We start from the raw sequence: 21,445 nt of genomic DNA on the forward strand, positions 1-21,445 counted from the left end.
TAAGGTTTTATATGTAAGATGGTTAAATAAATAAATGATTGAGTATTATTATATTATTATTTGTGCCCTGGTCCTATAAGAGCTCTTTGTCACTTCCTACGAGCCGGGTTGTGACAAAAACTCACACTCATTCTTATGTTTAATAAATGTATCGTATAGTGTGTGTTTGTGGCAGACTTACAATGATGGCAAACAACAACATTTGAGAGTGTGCTGACCCTGGTGCTAGAGGGGGTACGCAGCTGGAGGTTGAATGTTTGAAGTGGTATGAGACTATGAAAAGTTTGGGAACCACTGATCTATAGCAATATACCGTATTTAGCTGCTATTTATAAACGTGAGGAAATAAGTACAAGTCGGCTTGAGGATAAACTCAGCCACTATTTATTGTATAAATCAGCAGGTTTTGTCTGGCTAATTGCCTACACGCAATATTTGAGGTAAATTAAATTAAAACAAATTAAATCCAACTTGAGAGACTCCCCTTGTCTCCTGAAGTCTTCCTGAAGTCCTCCTGTGCAAATGTTTTCACCACGACCTGTAGGTTCACCCAGTCAACATTTCCTTGTGGGGCCCAGATGTTGCTGCCCAAGCTGCTAACTTAAGACTTTTTCGGGATCAGGGGCCCTTCCGCGGGACGGTTGAGCTAGCGTAGGCTAATGCGATTAGCATGAGGTTGTAAGTAACAAGAAAATTTCACAGGACATAGACATATCTGATATTGGCAGAAAGCTTATATTCTTGTTAATCTAACTGCACTTTCCAATTTACAGTAGCTATTACAGTGAAATAATACCATGCTATTGTTTGAGGAGTGTGCACAATTTTGAACATGAAAAGTTATTAATAAACAAATTAGGTACATTTGGGCAGTCTTAATACAACATTTTGAACAGAAATACAATGGATCATTGAATCAGTCTAAAACTGTGCACATACACTGCTGCCAACTAGTGGCCAAAATCTAAACTGCACCTGGGCTGGAATAATACACTATCGCCTTTCTCTTGCATTTCAAAGATGATGGTACAAAACAAATACAAAATGACGTTTTCTTTTCTTTGTATTATCTTTTACCAGATCTATTGTGTTATATTATCCTACATTCCTTTCACATTTCCACAAACTTCAAAGTGTTTCATTTCAAATGGTACCAAGAATATGCATATCCTTGCTTCAGGGCCTGAGCTACAGGCAGTTAGATTTGGGTATGTCGTTTTAGGCGAAAATTGAAAAAATGGGCGGATCCTTAAGAGGATGACAAAAGCATAGTTTTCTTTCAAATTAAAAAGTGTATTTATAGCACATGAAATGCACTGCAGGAACTCCAATTTAAGGGATAGTTCAACCAAATTACACATTTACACATTGGTTCCCTTACCCTGTAAGCTGCCTTTTGACAAGGTATGACAGCAATCTATGCTTTGGTTTTACGACGCCAGGACAGCGGAGTCAATCACCACCTTCCGGAGACACCTGAAACCCCACCTCTTTAAGGAATACCTGGGATAGGATTAAGTAATCCTTCTAACCCTCCCCCCTACCCTCCCCCCCAAAAAAGATATAGATGTACTATTGTAAAGTGGTTGTTCCACTGGATATCATAAGGTGAATGCACCAATTTGTAAGTCGCTCTGGATAAGAGCGTCTGCTAAATGACGTAAATGTAAAAAAAATGTAAAATTTACCTGGCCACTGATTCCAAATGCTAACTTTTAAGAATTTGTAGCACAAATTCAATGCAAGTCAATGATAAAAACATTAGTATTTTTCTTGTTTTGTGTCCAAATCATCCTAAATCAATAATACAATTCCAAAAAATGTGCATGTCAACAGTCAAGTTTTCAAGATAGAGCACATTCGGTACAGCAGTGTTTCCTGGTCCTGGGGACCCAACGGGGTGTACTTTTTAGTTTTTGCCTTAACACACACACGTAATTCAACAAAACAACTCACCATCAAGCCTTTTAATTAAAAATGGTACTGGATGACCAAGTCGTTGTTCTTGAGAAATCAAATCATGCATCTGGTTGCTTCGTCTATAGCTTTAATTTGCATCATCACACTTTTTGCTCTGTGCTGAATGTGCTCTCTTAAAAATGTAACTACTAACATGTAAGGTTTTTGGGATTGTATTAACAGAGAACTAATAAACAAAATGCTAAAAGAGAGTTTGAGTAAAATATCCCTTTAATAGTACCTACCACCAGGGTTCTGGTCAATTACTTTTTAATTCAATCAATTTCGAAAATAAACTTAAATTCAAATTCATAATGTTTTTATGTCATTGCCTCCTATGAGATGAAATTGGAAAATCAGTTTACTTCCTGAATTGAAACGGAATTGACCCCAACCCTGCCTACCACTCCATTCAGGAAAGAGGTGTCGAGTAACTTATGCTCGATCGCCTCCACATTCTGGAAGTATTCATAGGGAAATCAGCCCCCTCGGGAGGTGCTGCTGTCACTGTGTGCTCAGCATTGCGCCATGAATACATTGGGTCTCGTTCATGTCCTTGAGTATGGTCAGTACTCTTGAGATCATTGTTGGACTTCATGTCCAAATCACCCTAAAGTATCTAAATGTATTATCTATCTCAGGGATGGGCAACTGTCGGCCCCCCTTTTGTAGGCCCTCTAAGCACCCCCACACCATCACACCTCTTCCTCCATGCTTCACAGAGGGAACCACACATGTGGAGATCATCCGTTCACCTACTCTGCGTCTCACAAAGACACGGCGGATGGAACCAGAAATCTCAAATTTGGACTCAAATTAGAACATCATTAGACAGGAACAGCTCAAGGACAGAACTACATACATTTGACAAGATAATCCATCCACCTGACAGGTGTGGCATATCAAAAAGCTGATTAAACAGCATGATCATTAAACAGGTGCACCTTGTGCTGGGGACAATGAAAGGCCACTCTAAAATGTGCAGTTTTGTCACACAACACAATGCCACAGATGTCTCAAGTTTTGAGGGAGCGTAAAATTGACATGCTGACTGCAGGAATGTCCAGAGAATTTAATGTTCATTTCTCTACCATAAGCCGCCTGCAACGTCGTTTTAGAGAATTTGACAGTACGTCCAACCGGCCTCACAACCGCAGACCACGTATAACCACGCCAGCCCAAGACCTCCACATCCGGCTTCTTCACCGGTAGGATGTCGAAAACCAGCCACCCAGACAAGTTGACAAAACTGAGGAGTATTTCTGTCTGTAATAAAGCTCTTCTGTGGGGAAAAACTCATTCTGATTGGCTGGGCCTGGTTCCCCAGTGGGTGTGCCTGGCTCCAAAGTGGGTGGGCCTATGCCTTCCCAGGCCCACCCATGACTGCGCCCCTGTCCAGTCATGTGTGGGCCTAATGAATGTATTTCAATTGACTGATTTCCTTATATGAACTGTAACTCAGTAGAATTGTTATATTATATTTTATATTTATATTTCTGTTCAGTATACATTGCCAGATGCATAACAGATACATGTATCTACAGTGGATTCAGAAAGTATTCAAACCAATTCACTTATTCCACATTTTGTTAATTTCAGCCTTATTCTACAATTGATTAAATAAATGGTGTTCCTGATCAATACACACACAATACCCCATAATGACAAAGCGAAAAAACATTTTTTTTCCCGCAGATGTATTACAAATAAAAAACAGAAATACCTTATTTACATAAGCATTCAGACCCTTTGCTATGAGACTCGAAATTGAGCTCGGGTGCATCCTGTTTCCATTGATCATCCTTGAGATGTTTCTACAACTTGATTGGAGTCCACCTGTGGTAAATTCAATTGATTGGACATGATTTGGAAAGGCACAAACCTGTCTATGTAAGGCCCACAGTTGACCGTGCATGTCAGAGCAAAAACCAAGCCATGAGGTTGAAGGAATTGTCCGTAGAACTCCGAGACAGGATTCTGTCAAGGCACAGATCTGGGGAAGGTCTCCTAGAACACAGTGGCCTCCATCATTCTTAAATGAAAGAAGTTTGGAACAACCAAGACTCTTCCTAGAGCTGGCCGCTCAGCCAAACGGAGAAGGGCCTTGGTCAGGGAGGTGACCAAGAACCCGAAGGTCACTCTGACAGAGCTCCAGAGATCCTCTGTGGAGATGGGAGAACCTTCCCATATGGACAACCATCCCTGCCGCACTCCACCATTCAGGCCTTTATGGTAGATTGTCCAGATGGAAGCCACTCCTCAGTAAAAGGCACATGAGAGCCTGCTTGGAGTTTGCCAAAAGGCATCTAAAGACTCTCAGACCATGAGAAACAAGATTCTCTGGTCTGATGAGACCAAGATTGAAGTATTTTGCATGAATGCCAAGCGTCAAGTCTGGAGGAACCTGGCACCATCCTACGGTGAAGCATGGTGATGGCAGCATCATGCTGTGGGGATGTTTTTCAGCGGCAGGGACTGGGAGACTAGTCAGGATCGAGGCAAAGATGAACGGAGCAAAGTACAAAGTGAGATCCTTGTGGAAAACCTCCTCCAGAGCGCCCAGGACCTCAGACTTGGGCGAAGGTTCACCTTCCAACAGGACAACGACCCTAAGCACACAGCCAAGACAACGCAGGAGTGGCTTCGGGACAAGTCTCTGAATGTCCTTGAATGGCCAAGGCAGAACTCGGACTTGAACCTGATCGAACATCTCTGGAGAAACCTAAAAATAGCTGTGCAGCAACACTCCCCATCCAACCTGACAGAGCTTGAGAGGATCTGCAGAGAAGAATGGGAGAAACCTCCCAAATACAGTTGTGCCAAGCTTGTAGCATCATACCCAAGAAGAGTCAATGCTATAATCGCTGCACAAGCTGCTTCAACAAAGTACTGAGTAAAGGATCTGAATACTCATGTAAATGTAGTATTTCCATTTTTTATTTGTAGTAAATTGGCAGAATTTTCCAAACCTGTTTTTGCTTTGTCATTATGGGGTATTGCGTATAGATTGATGAGGGACATTTAAAAAATATATATATATACACTGCTCAAAAAAATAAAGGGAACACTTAAACAACACAATGTAACTCCAAGTCAATCACACTTCTGTGAAATCAAACTGTCCACTTAGGAAGCAACACTGATTGACAATACATTTCACATGCTGTTGTGCAAATGGAATAGACAACAGGTGGAAATTATAGGCAATTAGCAAGACACCCCCAATAAACGAGTGGTTCTGCAGGTGGGGACCACAGACCACTTCTCAGTTCCTATGCTTCCTGGCTGATGTTTTGGTCACTTTTGAATGCTGGCGGTGCTTTCACTCTAGTGGTAGCATGAGACGGAGTCTACAACCCACACAAGTGGCTCAGGTAGTGCAGCTCATCCAGGATGGCATATCAATGCGAGCTGAGGCAAGAAGGTTTGCTGTGTCTGTCAGCGTAGTGTCCAGAGCATGGAGGCGCTACCAGGAGACAGGCCAGTACATCAGGAGACGTGGAGGAGGCCGTAGGAGGGCAACAACCCAGCAGCAGGACCGCTACCTCTGCCTTTGTGCAAGGAGGAGCAGGAGAAGCACTGCCAGAGCCCTGCAAAATGACCTCCAGCAGGCCACAAATGTGCATGTGTCTGCTCAAACGGTCAGAAACAGACTCCATGAGGGTGGTATGAGGGCCCGACGTCCACAGGTGGGGGTTGTGCTTACAGTCCAACACCGTGCAGGACGTTTGGCATTTGCCAGAGAACACCAAGATATGTAAATTCGCCACTGGAGCCCTGTGCTCTTCACAGATGAAAGCAGGTTCACACTGAGCACGTGACAGACGTGACAGAGTCTGGAGACGCCGTGGAGAACGTTCTGCTGCCTGCAACATCCTCCAGCATGACCGGTTTGGCGGTGGGTCAGTTATGGTGTGGGGTGACATTTCTTTGGGGGGCCGCACAGCCCTCCATGTGCTCGCCAGAGGTAGCCTGACTGCCATTAGGTACCGAGATGAGATCCTCAGACCCCTTGTGAGACCATATGCTGGTGCGGTTGGCCCTGGGTTCCTCCTAATGCAAGACAATGCTAGACCTCATGTGGCTGGAGTGTGTCAGCAGTTCCTGCAAGAGGAAGGCATTGATGCTATGGACTGCCCCGCCCGTTCCCCAGACCTGAATCCAATTGAGCACATCTGGGACATCATGTCTCGCTCCATCCACCAACGCCACGTTGCACCACAGACTGTCCAGGAGTTGGCGGATGCTTTAGTCCAGGTCTGGGAGGAAATCCCTCAGGAGACCATCCGCCACCTCATCAGGAGCATGCCCAGACATTGTAGGGAGGTCATACAGGCACGTGGAGGCCACACACACTACTGAGCCTCATGTTGACTTGTTTTAAGGACATTACATCAAAGTTGGATCAGCCTGTAGTGTGGTTTTCCACTTTAATTTTGAGTGTGACTCCAAATCCAGACCTCCATGGGTTGATAAATTGGATTTCCATTGATTATTTTTGTGTGATTTTGTTGTCAGCACATTCAACTATGTAAAGAAAAAAGTATTTAATAAGATTATTTCTTTCATTCAGATGTGGATGTGTTGTTTAAGTGTTCCCTTTATTTTTTTGAGCAGTATATTTTAGAATAAGGCTGTAATGGGGAAAAAGTCAAGGGGTCTGAATACCTTCCGAAGGCACTGTATATTTTGGGTTCTGATGGGTTTTGAGAGTTGAACTAAGCTTGAGGCATTTATAAGTTACATTCTTCTAGAATCAATGGTTACATATGCTTAATTTATAACTCCAAAAATGGATCTAGCAACTGTAGATTTCCCCTTTATAACATTCTAATCTAACACGTTGATTGTACATTTGTTTTACAGGACATTGAAATAGTTATCACATTGGCGACAAACTACAGAGAGTGTGTGCTGCTCAGCTGCTGTGTGCTGTGCTATTTTGTTTTGAGGGAGGACAGTTATAAAAACTTCAGCTCTAATGACAGTGACAGGCAGGGCAGACATTGGGGATCTCAGTGATAAATGAATTAGAGATTAAGGCATAATTGATCTGCTGAACTGCTGAAGAGTGCTCCAGCCAGGCAGCCAGCCAGCCACAGGGACAGGAAGGTACAGAGTAGGGACAGGCAGGTACCGAGCAGGGACAGCACAGGGCTTATGTGACAGCCTAACGCCATCTATTGAGAGATGTCCAGTCAACACTGTGGCTAGAGTTCACTCCACTGACCTCACTGGGTCTCAATAAATAAGACTGTGGATGACAGATACTGTACTAAACAGTGAAATAGGGCTTAGGACACAACCGCAGTGTGAAAATTACAGCAAGGGTGTGAGTGGTGTCCCATGGCCATGCTAAGGCTGCTATTGGGGTGAGCGAATTATGTCACTTGTTTCAGATTGGGTATCACTTTTCCCCAATATACACAGATATCAGATTAGCATGTTGCTCAGGTATTTGGCCTCAGTATCAGAGAGGCAAGTTCAAGCTTCTCAGCTACAGTATATGAATTTGCTATGAAGTGTATGAATATTAGTACCTACTGTATGTGGATTATGATGTGAAATATCATACCCTCTCCTCCCCCTTGTTCTATTCTCAGAGCCAGGCAGAGGCCCACTATAAGGGGAACCGGCACGCTCGGAGGGTAAAGGGCATCGAGACCTCCAAGACTCGCCCAAAGGAGGGTGACAAGCCGGCCGCTCCCCCCACTGCTTCCCCCTCTCCACCAGGCCCCTCACCATCCAGCCCAGACCCTGACACCAGCAAACAGGGTGCGTGTGCTCTATATCGCACACGCATGCACACACACACACACACGTGTGTGCGTGTGTATGTGTGCATGTGTGTGCGTTTGTATGTTTGTGTGTTTGTGTGTGCGTGTGTATGTGTCTGTCTGTCTGTGTGTGAACCCACACAGAGGCATAACCTAAACACACACACAGATGTTTCAGTCGGGGACAGTGTGTGTGTAAAGGACAGCTGTTTAGTCAGATGTCGGGCGTGAAACAGAATAGAGTGTTACAGGTGGATGTCTGCTAAGATACGCTTCTGTCATGAATGACAAGGATTTGGTACCCAGGCATCATTCCTTCAATTAGCAGGCCAGATGACCCTGTGCTACACACAGTGGTTAACCTACAGTAACATTAAAAGTACTGTGCTGTACTAGTGACCTTCTTTTCACTCTCTCCAACCTGAATAACCTGACATGACCCATGTGTCTCCCCCTACCCTGACTCACTCCAGATGGGGGAGACAGATGTGTGGCCCCCTGGGGCAGAGTTTCGACCCAGTAGGGTCAGACAAACTACTATACTGGTGCTGCAGGAGCAGGACCACCATTATCGTCCTCGTCATATTATTATCTGGTGTGATCTACATAATATGATTGAAAACGTTCCATTTACTATTATTATCTGTTCTGTTCACAGGTGACTCCCAGCCCCACCCACATTCAAACAGCTCACCCATGACACCCAGCCCCATCCCCATGTCTGTGCCAGACACCCCAGACACCCCCATGCAGCTCCCTGTGTGCCCACTCCTGCCCCCTCTGAGTACGTCCATGTCTACCACCGCCACACCCTCCCCGGCGGACACCTCCATGGCAGGCCCCCCTGACACTGCGTCCCCAGCCCCCAGCCCCTCTTCAGGGGAGTCTGAGGAGGACAAAGCCAAGAAGCTGCTCTACTGCTCACTGTGCAAAGTGGCCGTCAACTCCCTCTCTCAGCTAGAGGCGCACAATAAAGGTAAGGTTCATTCCATCAAGAGAACTGATAACGCAACGTATAATAAAGTGTTGTCATTGAGAGTTCTGGCCTAGATAGATATTGCCATCTCGGAGGGAAAACTGTTTCCTATTGTGAAACAGATTATCCCGACAGTATTCCTGTAGGAAATTCTATATTTTCAGCAAGCTAAAATTTAGCCACACAAAGTGATACTTGAGTGTTTACAAATACAACATTTTATGTGTCTTCTAAACACCCTGATCTCTGATATTGCCTCATAAAACTGCCAGCTTACCAGAATATGGCTGTTATGTTTAAGGATGAACAGTTCATAAAACTTTATGTATACAGAGTCAAATAATTAGTTACACATGTAGTCATTTGGGCTTTCCCTATGTTATGTAAACACACTGGGGAGATTCCACATTTGCACAAGTGTGAGCCCAGCTAACAATTCTAGGGAGAGAGAACATTTTTATAATGTTACCCGTAATGTTCAGTTGGTAGAGCACGGTGCTTGCAATGCCAGGGTTGTGGGTTTGATTCCCAAGGGGGATCAGTACGAAAATGTATGCACTCACGACTGTGAGTCGCTCTGGATAAGGGTGTATGTAAAAATGTAATTTTCCCTTAGTGTTTGAGTGTCCAGTTTTCTGTTAGTTAGACCATTCTAGCATTCTGCAAACATTTTTAGCATGTTTTGGTGAACAAAGTCAAGCAGAACTTATCTAGAACATAGTTAAAAGGTTCTAAGATTATACAATATTAATGTTATAGACACGTTTCATGGGAATGTTTCAAGAACATTCCTATTTCCAGTTTTCTTAGGGTTAGGAGAATATTCCAGCAATGTCACATCAAACATGCACAGGGGCCCAGGTTTGCAGGGGAGACAGAAGTTGGCTTCACCTTCTTTCTTTCGCAGTTCACACTTCTGCCGCATGGCGGCAACTGTGGGGGTGAACAACTCCTTGCGTGTCACAGGGGCATACAGTAGGTCAGCTTTTTCTTTGCCTGTTAAGCTGGACAAGTCAAAGTGCCCTTTCTCCCACCACTACTAGGCTCCTGGCGCGACCACAGCCTTGGATGGCATTACGTGAGGCCCGTAGGTTTAGATCCATAATCATACATAGTACTGTATCTCATCCCAACCGTCCTGATTCAGGGTCCCCGAATTCAGTTGCTTTCTCCCATCCTCCAGTAACTTTGCCTGGAAAGCCAACAATAAAGCGGTCATGTTAAGTGCTGTGATTGATAAGGCCGAGGCTTTGTACTTCTTATGGAAAATGGAGGCAGAAAAACGCTCAGTCCAGGGAGGGGAGTGCCCGTACTGCTAGCAGCGCCTCGTGTGGGGTGGAGATGGTCAGCCAGTGACGGCTCCACCATGAGAAGGTTGCAAAACCCAGATTCTTCCAGATTGTCATTGCTCGGGAAGCCCCTAGCCAGGATATTGCTGGTAAGGGGCTTATCCCATTATCTCTCTGAGGCCATCTGGGACTGCGGGAAGGAGCTGCTTAGAGGGGGATATGCGGGATGGGAGTCTTTTCCCATCATATAAGCCCCGCAAGGGAGCTTGCCAGTCTATATCAAGTCTGGCCACGGCTCAATTGCAAACGTTGGGGAGGCTATACTCCAAAGGGAATTCATCAGCTCCCACATCTTGGGGGTGGGATCTTGGGTCTTGAGAGGGGGAAGAGCCTGTTCATCTCCGTCTCAAAGTCGAGGAGACCCATGAAATTAATCCCATTGTCGTCCTCGTCATCCCCTAGTTCATATTCCCCCAACGCTCTGTCGTCAGACAGTGAGGGGAGGGAATCGAGGCTATCCATAACCTCGCCCCAGCTGGGGTCAGTAGTGGGGGTTGAGCCGCTTGTTGTAAAAACAACATGTAAGCTCTGGCCTTTAGTTAGGCGTTAGCTAGCTAGTAGAGACCAAAGCTAGCTGGGATGTGTGGGAACACTACAGCTGTGAGGATAGTGGTGCGTTAGCTAGCTAGCAGCTACACCTGCTAAGGCAAGCCGTAGCTACCTACTGTATGTGGATTATGATGTGAAATATCGTGTTAGACTTTGGGTAGGTGTTTTTAGTTAATACGAACAAGTAAGTGTAGGTTTGAACTAGATGAGAGAAAAGTGATAGCAATAGTACTGTGTTGCAGGTTGTAATGCTGGTGTGGTTGGCAGCTTTGTAGCAAGCTAGCCAGGTTAGCTTAAGCGTTGGGACGAGAGCTAGCCCTTTGTTAGGGTGGTTAGCTAGCTTTGCAACTAGTTAGCCAATTTAGCTAAAAGCTTAGTGTGTGCTACCTTAGGCTTAGCCGAAGCCTTGCGGCGAGGGCTAACCGAGCCTCGATAACTAGCCATGTGGAGCTAGCTAGGCGGAGACTAGTATAACATTTATTCTACTCGGAACGAAAACCTTTTGGTCGGTACTCAACTATCAACAGGAGCTGAAGTTCTACGTTTGGCAGTGTAAACCTCACGTTCTGAGAACAGTTAAGTAGGAAACCAGGTATTTAGTCAAGCTGAAGAGAGCTTATTGTGACTGCAATCACTTCCGCAAGGAAGAGTGGCGAGAATGACCAGTTGGCGGGCGGTGGCTCCCTTTATGGAGGAGAGGGGCTCATCTCATTCGCCACTTGACCTGTCTGTCTCCAACAGATGGTGTGTGATTGGTTAATTCGAGCCTGTGGACAGGCCCAGGCATATCCCAAAGTGAGACATCAAAACTAGTTTTTGAAATATAACCATGTGCTGGTGATGGGTGTATACTCTCTATATACAGAAGTATGTGGACACTCCTTCAAATTAGTGGATTCAGCTATTTCAGCCATACCCATTGCTGACAGGTGTATAACATCGAGCATGCAGTCAGACAAACATTGGCAGTAGAATGGCTTGTACTGAAGAGCTCAGTGACTTTCAATGTGGCACCATCATAGGATGCCACCTTTCCAACAAGTCAGTTCGTAAAATATATGCCCTGCTAGAGCTGCCCCGGTCAACTGTAAGTGCTGTTATTGTGAAGTGGAAAAGGCTAGGAGCAACAACGGCTCAGCCGCAAAGTGGTAGGCCACACAAGCTCATAGAACGGGACAGACGAGCACGAACTGTGTATCGAGTAAAAATCATCTGTCCTCGGTTGTAACACTCACTATCAGCTTCCAAACTGCCTCTGGAAACAACGTCAGCACAATAACTGTTTGTCGGTAGCTTCATGAAATGGGTTTCCATGGCCGAGCAGCCACACACAAGCCTAAGTTCACCATGCGCAATGCCAAGTGTCGGTTGGAGTGGTGTAAAGCTCGCCGCCATTGGACTCTGGAGCAGTGAAACTTGTTCTCTGGAGTGATGATTCACGCTTCACCATCTGGCAATCCGACGGACAAATCTGGGTTTGGCGGATGCCAAGAGGACGCTACCTGCCCCAATGCATAGTGTCAAATGTAAAGTTTGGTGGAGGAGAAATAATGGTCTGGGGCTGTTTTTTATGTTTCGGGCTAGGCCGCTTAGTTCAAGTGAAGGGAAATCTTAATGCTACATCATACAATGACATGACGTTCTAGACGAATCTGTGCTTCCAGCTTTGGGGCAACAGTTTGAGGAAGGCCCTTTCCTGTTTCAGCATGACAATGCCTCCGTGCAGAAAGTGAGATCCATACAGAAATGGTTTGTCGAGATTGGTGTGGTAGAATTTGACTAGCCTGCACAGAGCCCTGATGTCAACCCCATTGAACACCTTTGGGATGAATTGGAACGCTGACTGCGAGCCAGGCCTAATCGCCCAACATCAGTGCCCGACCTCACTAATGCTCTTGTGTCTGAATGGATGTAAGTCCCGCCGCAATCTTCCAACATCTAGTGGAATGCCGTCCCAGAAGAATGAAAGCTGTTATAGCAGCAAAGGGGGGACCAACTCCATATTAATGCCCATGATTTTGGAATGAGATATTCGACGAGCAGGTGTCCACATACTTTTGGTCTTGTCGTGTACTTCAGGAAAGAAACAGTACAGCAGAGGGGAGGATGAAGAGAGAAAAGGAGAGTAGAATTGGGTGAGAAGAAGTATTTAACTGGACTGAGAAAGAAGAGATGTTTCTTTTTTTAAAGAGACAAAAGGGGTGAACAGGGACTGAATGTGAAATGACAGTGAACAATAGAAATGGGGGGAATGGTTTTGTGCTACATGACCAGATAGAATAGAGGAGGATATAGGCTACCGAAACTGCTGAACAATCCTGAACATTTTTGGCTGTGTCACTACAGCTCTCTAGTGGCGAGTTAATGTCACCACACTTTCTGGCTCAATATACTTCGGCCTTTTTATGGCCAAGTACAATGTGATCTTGTTCACCACACACTTCTGCCCCAAATAACCCGGGGACTAGGTTAATTACAATGATAGCCACAAACAAATGATGGTTTAAGGAACATACAAATACAAATATGTGACCTTAAAAAGAACACACAAAAAATAACTAAATTCTCACCTGGCTGCTGGGTGACCGAACGCTCCTATCCTTTGTTGGCAGGTGTGAAATCTCATTTTTGGCCAACATAGTTCAATAGTTCAAAGGTCAGGGTAGCTTATTCCATATTACAATCATTCAGTCCCCTAATTTCTTAATAGTACAAAAAATACATAAAATATCAACGTTTTGATATTAACAAGAACATCATGAAATGTGGGCATGAATTAGACTACTCTCCGATGGCATCTATAGGATATTAACTTGCGAAATGTACAAAAAAGCACTCTCTCCATGGGTGACAGGTACCAAACACAAAACCATCCTGGAGGCAAGGAGTGGGCTGGGCCCCATCAAGGCGTACCCTCGGCTGGGCCCTAACCCCAGCCCTGAGCAGGCAGGGGGGCTGCCCTCGGACCCCAACACTCAGGAACGCACCTTCCACTGTGAGATCTGCAACGTGAGGGTGAATTCTGAGCTGCAGCTCAAACAGGTGAATGAGTGACCACCATGACCACTGCTCCAGAATGATGTTTCCCCTAGGTACAGATCTAGGATCAGCTTCCCCTCACCTCCCCTCCCCAAATCCTAACCTTAACCATAAGTGGAGAAAATGCTAAACTGACTACAGTTCAGAATCTAGAGGCAACTTTACTCTACACCTATCCGTTTCATCTTCTCTTGTTCTACAGCATATATCCAGTCGAAGGCATCGGGATGGAGTCGCTGGGAAGCCAAATCCCCTCCTCAGCCGGCACAAGAAGCGCACAGACTTTGTGGTAATGAACTCTTTTTGTAGGCTATAGCAATACTTTCATTGCCTTTAATCATTAATTGATAATTAAGTAATTTAGCACTGGATTGCCAAATAGACAGCATACCCTTTCTCTGCCTCTTCTCTCTCATTTCTCATTCTGACCTTTACACTGTTTCTCTCTCTGGATCTCACAGTCTTCGTTGACCTTCTCAAAGGACCTTCCAAAAACTCTGGGCCATGGACTGTTGCCCAACACCCTGGCTGTTGCTGCGGCGATGGCAGCCGCTGCCTCCTCCAATCAGCTGGCTCAGCTGCGTGCCCCTGGTCCCATTTCTCACCCTCAGAACTACCACCTCCACCACCACCTCCTACAGAGCACACTACAGGGCACGCACCTCAGCCTCCTACGGCCCGCCCCTGGGCCTATGCGCACCACCCATGGGTCAATCCTCTTCTCCCCTTATTGACGGTGGTGGGACGGGGGCCAATCAGGAAGAAGCACACTGTGAAGTAAACAGGGAAAACCATTGATAGATAATCAACAGATGTTATGACTGAAACATTTGACGGAAGCAAGACTATGCCTGTCCCTCTCCACCTTTCTTCATTTGACAACTTCCAAAGCAAAGGATTGATGGCTTGCAGTCATTTTAAAGAGGAAGGGTGCATGACAGACTCAGATGGACTTTCTGTACATGCTCTCCCTCCTTCAATCCTCCCACATTTAGTTGACTCTGAGATACGTATAGCAAAAAAAAAATGTATAGATCAAACTATACAAACTATGGCTGACTCAGTAAACTGAGCTCTGTTCTGTTTCCTGTTTCCTCCACATCTCTGTAGTTTTGGTTCAGTGCTCACCCACCCGAAGCCATCTGCTATATAAGTTCCATAAAATAAATAAAAAGCACACTAGGTTAGACACAGTAGCTGCCTCTGCTCTTAGTAATATTTCATAATTCATAGTACAGTAGAACCAATAGTGCATTACTGCAAACCCCTGTTGGGGTGTTCAATAATCAAACCCCTGTTGGGGTGTTCAATAATCAAAGTGCAGTACCTACCTACCCCACTCTGTAGTTCCAGGTTCTAGATTAGGTGCCTGCTCTGCAGATCAAGGCACAAGGTACGTTGTACTGTATGTTTCCAGGTACTAGATATATGTTCTAGTGTTGTGGATGATAGATGTTAGTCTATATATCCTCTGTTGTCAGATCAGGTGAGAGAGAGAGGAGTCGAGAGAGAGAGAGAGAGAGAGAGAGAGAGAGAGAGAGAGAGAGAGAGGCAGTGCGAGAAGAGAGAGAGAGTAGATCAAGAGAGAGAGAGGAGAGAGAGAGAGAGGAGTCGAAGAGAGAGAGAGAGAGAGGAGTCGAGAGATGAGAGATAGAGAGGAGGGGGGGGGGGGGGGTGTGGGGTTCGAGAGAGAGAGGAGAGTCGAGAGAGAGAGAGAGCGAGAGAGATATAGAGATAGGAGTCGAGAGAGAGAGAGACTAGAGAGAGAGATAGTACTCGGATGAGAGAGATAGAGAGGAGAGAGGAGTCCGAGAGAGAGAGGAGAGAGAGAGAGAGGAGAGTCGAGAGAGAGAGGAGTGGAGAGAGAGAGAGAGGAGTCGAGAGAGAGAGGAGTCGAGAGAGAGAGAGAGGAGTCGAGAGAGAGAGGAGTCGAGAGAGAGAGAGAGATATTCTAAACCCCACTGTGACTCAATGGAGAAATGTGTAGTGAATGCATCAAGATAGAGGGAAATGTTTTAAGAAATCACAATAAGAAATTTGAAAAATGATGGACTTAAACCATTTAACTGTTGTTTTCCTAGCAGACCTCCACTTTCAGTCTTATTGTCTGTAAGAAGACAGAGGGAAAGGGAAAGTGGGACATTGCTATGTGCCTGAATCAAATCACATTCAATTTTATTTTGTCACATGCTCCGAATACAACTTGTGTAGAAATTACCGTGAAATGCTTGCTTACTAGCCCTTCCCAACAATGCAGAGTTTAAAAATAAAATAGTAACACAAGAAGAATAAAAATACACAAGAATTAATACAGTAAGTACCAGATCAATATGCAGAGGTACGACGTATTTGAGGTAGATACAGTGCATTCGGAAAGCATTCAGACCCCATCACTTTTTCCACATGTTGTTACGTTTCAGCCTTATTCTAAAATTGATTAAATAAAAAAATCCTCATCAATATACATAAAATACTCCATAATGACAAAGCAAAAAATGTTTTTTAGACATTCTGGCCCATTCCTCCTGACAGAGCTGGTGTAACTGAGACAGGTTTGTAGGCCTCCTTGCTCGCACATGCTTTTTCAGTTCTGCCCACAAATGTTCTACCGGATTGAGGTCAAGGCTTTGTGATGACCACTCCAATACCTTGACTTTGTTGTCCTTAAGCAATTTTGCCACAACTTTGGAAGTATGCTTGGGGTCATTGTCCATTTGGAAGACCCATTTGTGACCAAGCTTTAACTTCCTGACTGATGTCTTAAGATGTTGCTTCAATATATCCACATAATTTTCCTCCCTCATGATGCCATCTATTTTGTGAAGTGCACCAGTCCCTCCTGCAGCAAAGCACCCCCACAACATGATGCTGCCACCCCCGTGCTTCACGGTTGGGATGGTGTTCTTCGGCTTGCAAGCTCCCCCTTTTTCCTCCAAACATAATGATGGTCATTATGGCAAAACAGTTATATTTTTATTTCATCAGACCAGAGGACATTTCTCCAAAAAGTACGATCATTGTCCCCATGTGCAGCTGCAAACCGTAGTCTGGCTTTTTTATGGCGGTTTTGGAGCAGTGGCTTCTTCCTTGCTGAGTGGCCTTTAAGGTTATGTCGATATAGGATTTGTTTTACTGTGGATATAGATACTTTTGTTCCTGTTTTAGGTTATGTTGATATAGGACTCGTTTTTTCAAGCTGTTTAAAGGCACAATAAACTTAGTGTACAGTCGTGTCCAAAAGTTTTGAGAATGACACAAATATTAATTTCCACAAAGTTTGCTGCTTCAGTGTCTTTAGATATTTTTGTCAGATGTTACTATGGAATACTGAAGTATAATTACAAGCATTCCATAAGTGTCAAAGGCTTTTATTGACAATTACATGAAGTTGATGCAAAGAGTTAATATTTATAGTGTTGACCCTTCTTTTTCAAGACCTCTGCAATCCGCCCTGGCATGCTGTCAATTAACTTCTGGGCCACATCCTGACTGATGGCAACCCATTCTTGCATAATCAATACTTGGAGTTTGTCAGAATTTGTGGGTTTTTGTTTGTCCACCCGCCTCTTGAGGATTGACCACAAGTTCTCAATGGGATTAAGGTCTGGGGAGTTTCCTGGCCATGGACCCAAAATATTGATGTTTTGTTCCCCGAGCCACTTAGTTATCACTTTTGCCTTATGGCAAGGTGCTCCATCATGCTGGAAAAGGCATTGTTCGTCACCAAACTGTTCCTGGATGGTTGGGAGAAGTTGCTCTCGGAGGATGTGTTGGTACCATTCTTTATTCATGGCTGTGTTCTTCGGCAAAATTGTGAGTGAGCCCACTCCCTTGGCTGAGAAGCAACCCCACACATGAATGGTCTCAGGATGCTTTACTGTTGGCATGACACAGGACTGATGGTAGCGCTCACCTTGTCTTTTCCGGACAAGCTTTTTTCCGGATGCCCCAAACAATCGGAAAGGGGATTCATCGGATTCATCAGAGAAAATTATTTTACCCCAGTCCTCAGCAGTCCAATCCCTGTACCTTTTGCAGAATATCAGTCTGTCCCTGATGTTTTTCCTGAAGAGAAGTGGCTTCTTTGCTGCCCTCGTTGACACCAGGCCATCCTCCAAAAGTATTCGCCTCACTGTGTGTGCAGATGCACTCACACCTGCCTGCTGCCATTCCTGAGCAAGCTCTGTACTGGTGGGTGCCCCGATCCCGCAGCTGAATCAACTTTAGGAGACGGTCCTGGCGCTTGCTGGGCTTTCTTAGGCACCCTGAAGCCTTCTTCATAGCAATTCAACCGCTCTCCTTGAAGGTCTTGATGATCCAATAAATGGTTGATTTAGGTGCAATCTTACTGGCAGCAATATCCTTGCCTGTGAAGCCCTTTTTGTGCAAAGCAATGATGACGGAACGTGTTTCCTTGCAGGTAACCATGGTTGACGCAGGAAGAACAATGATTCCAAGCACCACCCTCCTTTTGAAGCTTCCAGTCTGTTATTCAAACTCAATCAGCATGACAGAGTGATCTCCAGCCTTGTCCTCGTCAACACTCACACCTGTGTTAACGAGAGAATCACTGCCATGATGTCAGCTGGTCCTTTTGTGGCAGGGCTGAAATGCAGTGTAAATGTCTTTTGGGGATTCAGTTCATTTGCATGGCAAAGAGAGACTTTGCAATTAATTGCAATTAATCTGATCACTGTTCATAACATTCTGGAGTATATGCAAATTGCCATCATACAAACTGAGGCAGCAGACTTTGTGAAAATTTATATTTGTGTCATTCTCAAAACTTTTGGCCACGACTGTATGTAAACTTCTGACCCACTGTAATTGTGATACAGTGAATGAATAGTGAAATAATCTGTCTGTCAACAATTGTTGGAGAAATTACTTATGTCATGCACAAAGTAGATGTCCTACAAACTATAATTTGTTAACAAGAAATTTGTGGAGTGGTTGAAAAAACAGGTTTTAATGACTCCAACCTAAGTGTATGTAAACTTCTGACTTTCTGAAAACTGTACATAAGCGTTCAGACCCTATGCTATGAGACTCGGAATTGAGCTCAGGTGCATCTTGTTTCCATTGATTATCCTTGAGATGTTTCTACAAGGTGATTTGAGTCCCTCTGTGGTAAATTCAATTGATTGGACATGATTTGGAAAGGCACACACCTGTCTATATAAGGTCCTACAGTTGACAGTGCATGTCAGAGCAAATATCAAGCCACGAGGTCGAAGGAATTGTCCGTAGAGCTCCGAGACAGGATTATGTCAAGGCACAGATCTGGGGAAGGGTAACATAACATTTATGCAGCATCGAAGGTCTCCAAGAACACAGAGGCCTCCATCATTGTTAAATGGAAATAGTTTGGAACCACCAAGACTCTTCCTAGAGCTGGCCACCCCAGGCGCATGCACCCTGACACGGTCGCCATGTGTACAGTGTTTCCTCCGACACATTGGTGTGGCTGGCTTCCAGGTTAAGCGGGCATTGTGTCAAGAGGCAGTGCGGCTTGGTTTGGTCGTGTTTCGAAGGACGCATGGCTCTCGACCTTCGCCTCTCCCGTATCCATACGTGAGTCGCAGCGATGAGACAAGACTGTAACTACCAATTGGATTCCATGAAATTGGGGCGAAAAAAACGGGCTAAAAGAAGAAAAAAAAGATTTTGAAAAAGATTTTAAAAAGAACTGGCCGCCCGGCCAAACTGAGCAATCTGGCAGAAAAAGTCCTTGGTCAAGGAGGTAACCAAGAACCCGATGGTCACTCTGACAGAGATCCCAGAGTTCCTCTATGGAGATGGGAGAACCTTCCAGAAGGATAACCATCCCTGCAGCACTCCACCAATCAGGCCTTAATGGTAGAGTCACCAAACGGAAGCCACTCCTCAGTAACAGGCATATGACAGCCTGCTTGGAGTTTTCCAAAAGGAACCTAAAGGACTCTCAGACCATGAGAAACAAGATTCTCTGGTCTGATGAATCCAACTCTTTGGCCTGAATACCAAGTGTCACGTCTGGAGAAAACCTACTGTGAAGCATGGTGGTGGCAGCATCATGCTGTGAGAATGTTTTTCAGCGGCAGGGACTGGGAGACTACTCAGGATTGAGGGAAAGATGAACGGAGAAATGTACAGAGAGATCCTTGATGAAAACCTGCTCCAGAGCGCCCAGGACCTCAAACTAGGGCAAAGGTTCACCTTTGAATAGGACAATGACCCTAAGCACACAGCCAAGACAATGCAGGAGTGGCTTCAGGACAAGTCTCTGAATGTCCTTGAATGGCCCAGCCAAAGCCCGGAATTGAACCCGATCAAACATCTCTGGAGAGACCTGAAAATAGCTGTGCAGCGATGCTCTCCATCCAACCTGACAGAGCTTGAGATGATCTGCAGAGAAGAATGGGAGAAACTCCCCAAATACAGGTGTGCCAAGCTTGTAGTGACATACCCAAGAAGACTCAAGGCTGTAATCGCTGCCAAAGGTGTTTCAACAGGGTACTGAGTAAAAGGTCTGAATACTTATGTAAATGTGATATTTCCTGGGCGGTTGGGGGGGGGGGGGTTGAAAAGCCTGTTTTTGCTTTGACATTATGGGGTATTGTGTGTAGAAAAAAAAACTATTTAATACATTTTAGAATAAGCCTGTAACCTAACAAAATGTGGAAAAAGCCAAGGGGTCTGAATTCTTTCCGAATGCACTGTATGTACATGAAGGCAGGCTATAGTGACTAGGCATCAGGATATATAATAGTAAGAGTAAAATAAAGAACAGAGTATCAGCAGCAAATTATGAGTGTAAAACTTTGTGAGTGTGCGTGTGTGTATGTGTGTTTGTGTTGTGTGTGTATGTAGTGTATGCGAAGGTATGTGAGTCCCTCTTGTTAAGAGACTGGCCAATTTGGAACTGTTACAAGGAGTCAATTGGTTCGTTTGAGCATTCCTCCAGGTTCTGCCCTTATCTTATTCATTTGTATGGCTGTTGTCTAATTATTGTGTCTGTGTGTGTCTTTCTGTGATTGTGCGTGTGTGTATTCTGGATATAGATAGAGACAGATGAAGGGCATTATGCCTCAATGGTGACCACTTTCATTCAAACTGGAAGCGACTTAACGAGACTGCTAATTTCTGAACCTTTACTGGAAACTTTAGGATGACTGCACAGTCCCAACACAGTGTGGTATGTATGTCTTAAATTCATTGTTTCTACACTGTGAACAAAAGGGGAAGCCTTAGAGATATCTGATGGTGGCAGGCTCTTCCACTGAGAACACAAGGGAAGTGGGATTTCCATTCCCGGGATGCTTGCTGACCTCCAATATTTGGAGGTCAGCAAGCTGAGTGTGGCGTGAGTGAGTGAGAGACACTGTAATGGAAGATGTTTTGAAGTAAAAAATTATGTCAAAGGGGTTACAGTTAACAGAGGGGAAATGAATAAGGACCATGACCTGTGTCTGTTTTTCTCTCATATGCTTATCACAAGCAGTGATGTGATGTATAGTAGTATAATATGCAATATTAGCTCCAGTGTATTGCAATTAATGATATATTTTCACTTTAAGAGGAGACTGTCCTGCTCTGCCTCATGTGTCTGTATTCCGTACCTAACCTCACCCTAACCCATACAAATGAGCAGGCTTGGGTTGGAGCCTGGTGTCACTGTAAAGTCACCAAACTGTTTCTCATACAGTATAAGAAGGGTAAAGGACTGGGAAATTGTAGCAATACTTACAGCACTCCTGCTAACGACTCTTGTTTATTGCAATAAATAAATAAATGATATGTGTATAAATATATTA

General features: G+C 44.7%; 1 protein-coding gene across 4 annotated transcripts in view; it reads left to right on the forward strand.

The window, feature by feature from the left end:
• LOC115207825 (zinc finger protein 385A) overlaps positions 1-15,175 on the forward strand; it is an 82,926-nt gene extending 67,751 nt beyond the window's left edge. For all 4 annotated transcript variants that reach the window (XM_029775320.1, XM_029775322.1, XM_029775321.1 and 1 more), the window contains 5 exons: positions 7,563-7,734; positions 8,395-8,712; positions 13,465-13,652; positions 13,852-13,938; positions 14,111-15,175. In XM_029775320.1, coding sequence (XP_029631180.1) covers positions 7,563-7,734; positions 8,395-8,712; positions 13,465-13,652; positions 13,852-13,938; positions 14,111-14,383 — 1,038 coding nt within the window. In that variant the 3' untranslated portion in view covers positions 14,384-15,175. The remainder of the gene's footprint in view (positions 1-7,562; positions 7,735-8,394; positions 8,713-13,464; positions 13,653-13,851; positions 13,939-14,110) is intronic.
• Positions 15,176-21,445: the final 6,270 nt, after the last annotated feature.

The sequence above is a fragment of the Salmo trutta genome, chromosome 14 (assembly GCF_901001165.1).
Source record: "Salmo trutta chromosome 14, fSalTru1.1, whole genome shotgun sequence".
Lineage (NCBI taxonomy): Eukaryota > Metazoa > Chordata > Actinopteri > Salmoniformes > Salmonidae > Salmo > Salmo trutta.